This window comes from Rhagoletis pomonella, unplaced genomic scaffold, assembly GCF_013731165.1.
Source record: "Rhagoletis pomonella isolate Grant_MI unplaced genomic scaffold, Rhpom_1.0 Rhpom_scaffold_00013, whole genome shotgun sequence".
Lineage (NCBI taxonomy): Eukaryota > Metazoa > Arthropoda > Insecta > Diptera > Tephritidae > Rhagoletis > Rhagoletis pomonella.
In genome coordinates this window covers 17344380-17345978 of record NW_023458567.1, presented here as the reverse complement: position 1 = coordinate 17345978, position 1599 = coordinate 17344380, and the positions used below count along the sequence as shown (strand labels likewise).

Genomic DNA, 1599 nt, shown 5'->3' with positions numbered 1-1599 from the left:
TAAGCATACCCTCGACCTTATTGGGTTTGTATAAGCACGCAGTTCCCGAATTGGTTGGTAGTCTTATTCATCTGACTCCTCCAACCTTAGGTCCAGGAAGTGCTAAAGGTGTAAGTTGGGTGGGGTATGTGGGGTATGTGGGGCATGCGAAAAAGTAGGCGGTGTTGTGCGGTCCGTTTCTGACGCAAGTATCTGCGATTTGCGGGCCTAACCTGGCTCTGTACGAGTTTAGGCGGCTGCACCAGCCGGAGCTGAGTTAATCCAGGGTTGTTCTAGTCGCCATTCGCTCATATCGATGGGTGGCGGTTGTTCACCGAGGAATATAAGTATTTCCGCAGTGTTCGCTTTACAGTGATAGCTGCTTCGCATTAAAGCTTGTTGATCTGACGATGGTCCCTTCCACGCTCTCCAGATCGATCCGGATACCACGCCAAGAGCCATCATACCAGTATACATCCTCGAATATAACTACTATCCTATTTCTATCATATCGCTTTGCCTGAAGCGCGTCGAAACAAAACATTTACTGCCGAACTGAATTATTTAAGCAGAAATGCAATAACAAGAGGAAATTCTTCATTTCGAAACTTGAGAGAATTGCAATTTTATTTTTATTTAATGCTATTTACATACATACAACGTTTAAACATTATTCAAAAAGATAAAAGGAAGATTCCTTAAAATTCCATAAGTGATTGCAGGTTTTTACTTCATTTCACAGAAATTATAGCGTTTCCATTGCCAATCCTTAGGCTTACAAATATAATACTGAAAAACATAACGGTAAAGACGTATGTATACATTTTTACACATAAATATAAAGCATTATAACTATCATAAACACAACTACATATCGAGCACATTTCTTGCAACACTTTAGTAACGAACTATTTTAACCAATTTCAATGTAAAAAATATCTATGCCTAGACATTTCACGTTTGACTTTACGCAGCACTCTGCTACTTTCTAATCCTCGTACTTTGGTGTGTATTTCCTTTTAATATTTTAATTTCTTGCCCACATCCGACGCGTATTCTCCATAAAATCGCTCCACATGCGCTGCATTAGGTTGGGTTGCTGCGGATCCACCGGCAGCCAAGGCACCATTTGAGGTAATGCCCAATGAGCTTGATTAAAGGGTGCCAAGGGTAATGGACGGAATTGCGGTGCGGTTGCCGGTGCTAGTGGCTGCGGTAGCGGCGGCCATTCCGGACCCAGCTGCGCATTTTGCTGGTCCACATTGAAAGGGGGTGCCTGCGGCGGTTGATCCTGCAAGAGTAAATAATTTGAAAATAAATGTCCCTAATTACAAAGCGCGCTGCGCAAATTAGCTATGTACAAACCAAGTATTATGGGTACCCACCTGTTCGATGTCGACTGCAAAGCGGCCCTCATTAACCGCCTTTTGTATTTCATCACGCAACTCTGCTACCTCTTGCAAATTCTTTTGGTTGATGTGCACAATGCCATCGCTGGGTACGAGTGGACGGCTTTTATCCGTAAGCCATGTGGGTTGTACTATCTGAAATAAGCAAACAGTAAAAGCACTCATAAGGGTAGGCTTCCCTCGAAAAGTAAATTGTTTTACCCACCTGACG

At 43.0% G+C, this 1599-nt stretch overlaps 2 protein-coding genes across 3 annotated transcripts in view; one reads left to right on the top strand and one right to left on the bottom strand.

Moving 5' to 3' along the window:
* The window catches only part of LOC118748895 (tetraspanin-2A), a 166927-nt gene that overhangs the window by 154648 nt on the left and 10680 nt on the right, over positions 1–1599 (top strand). The gene's annotated exons all lie outside the window — the stretch shown is intronic.
* On the bottom strand, positions 611–1523 carry LOC118748897 (the record flags this gene model as incomplete). The annotated part of the gene is given in 2 exon segments (XM_036483635.1): positions 611–1270; positions 1365–1523. Coding segments are annotated over 2 exon segments (423 nt in total), but the record flags the coding sequence as incomplete, so codon positions are not given.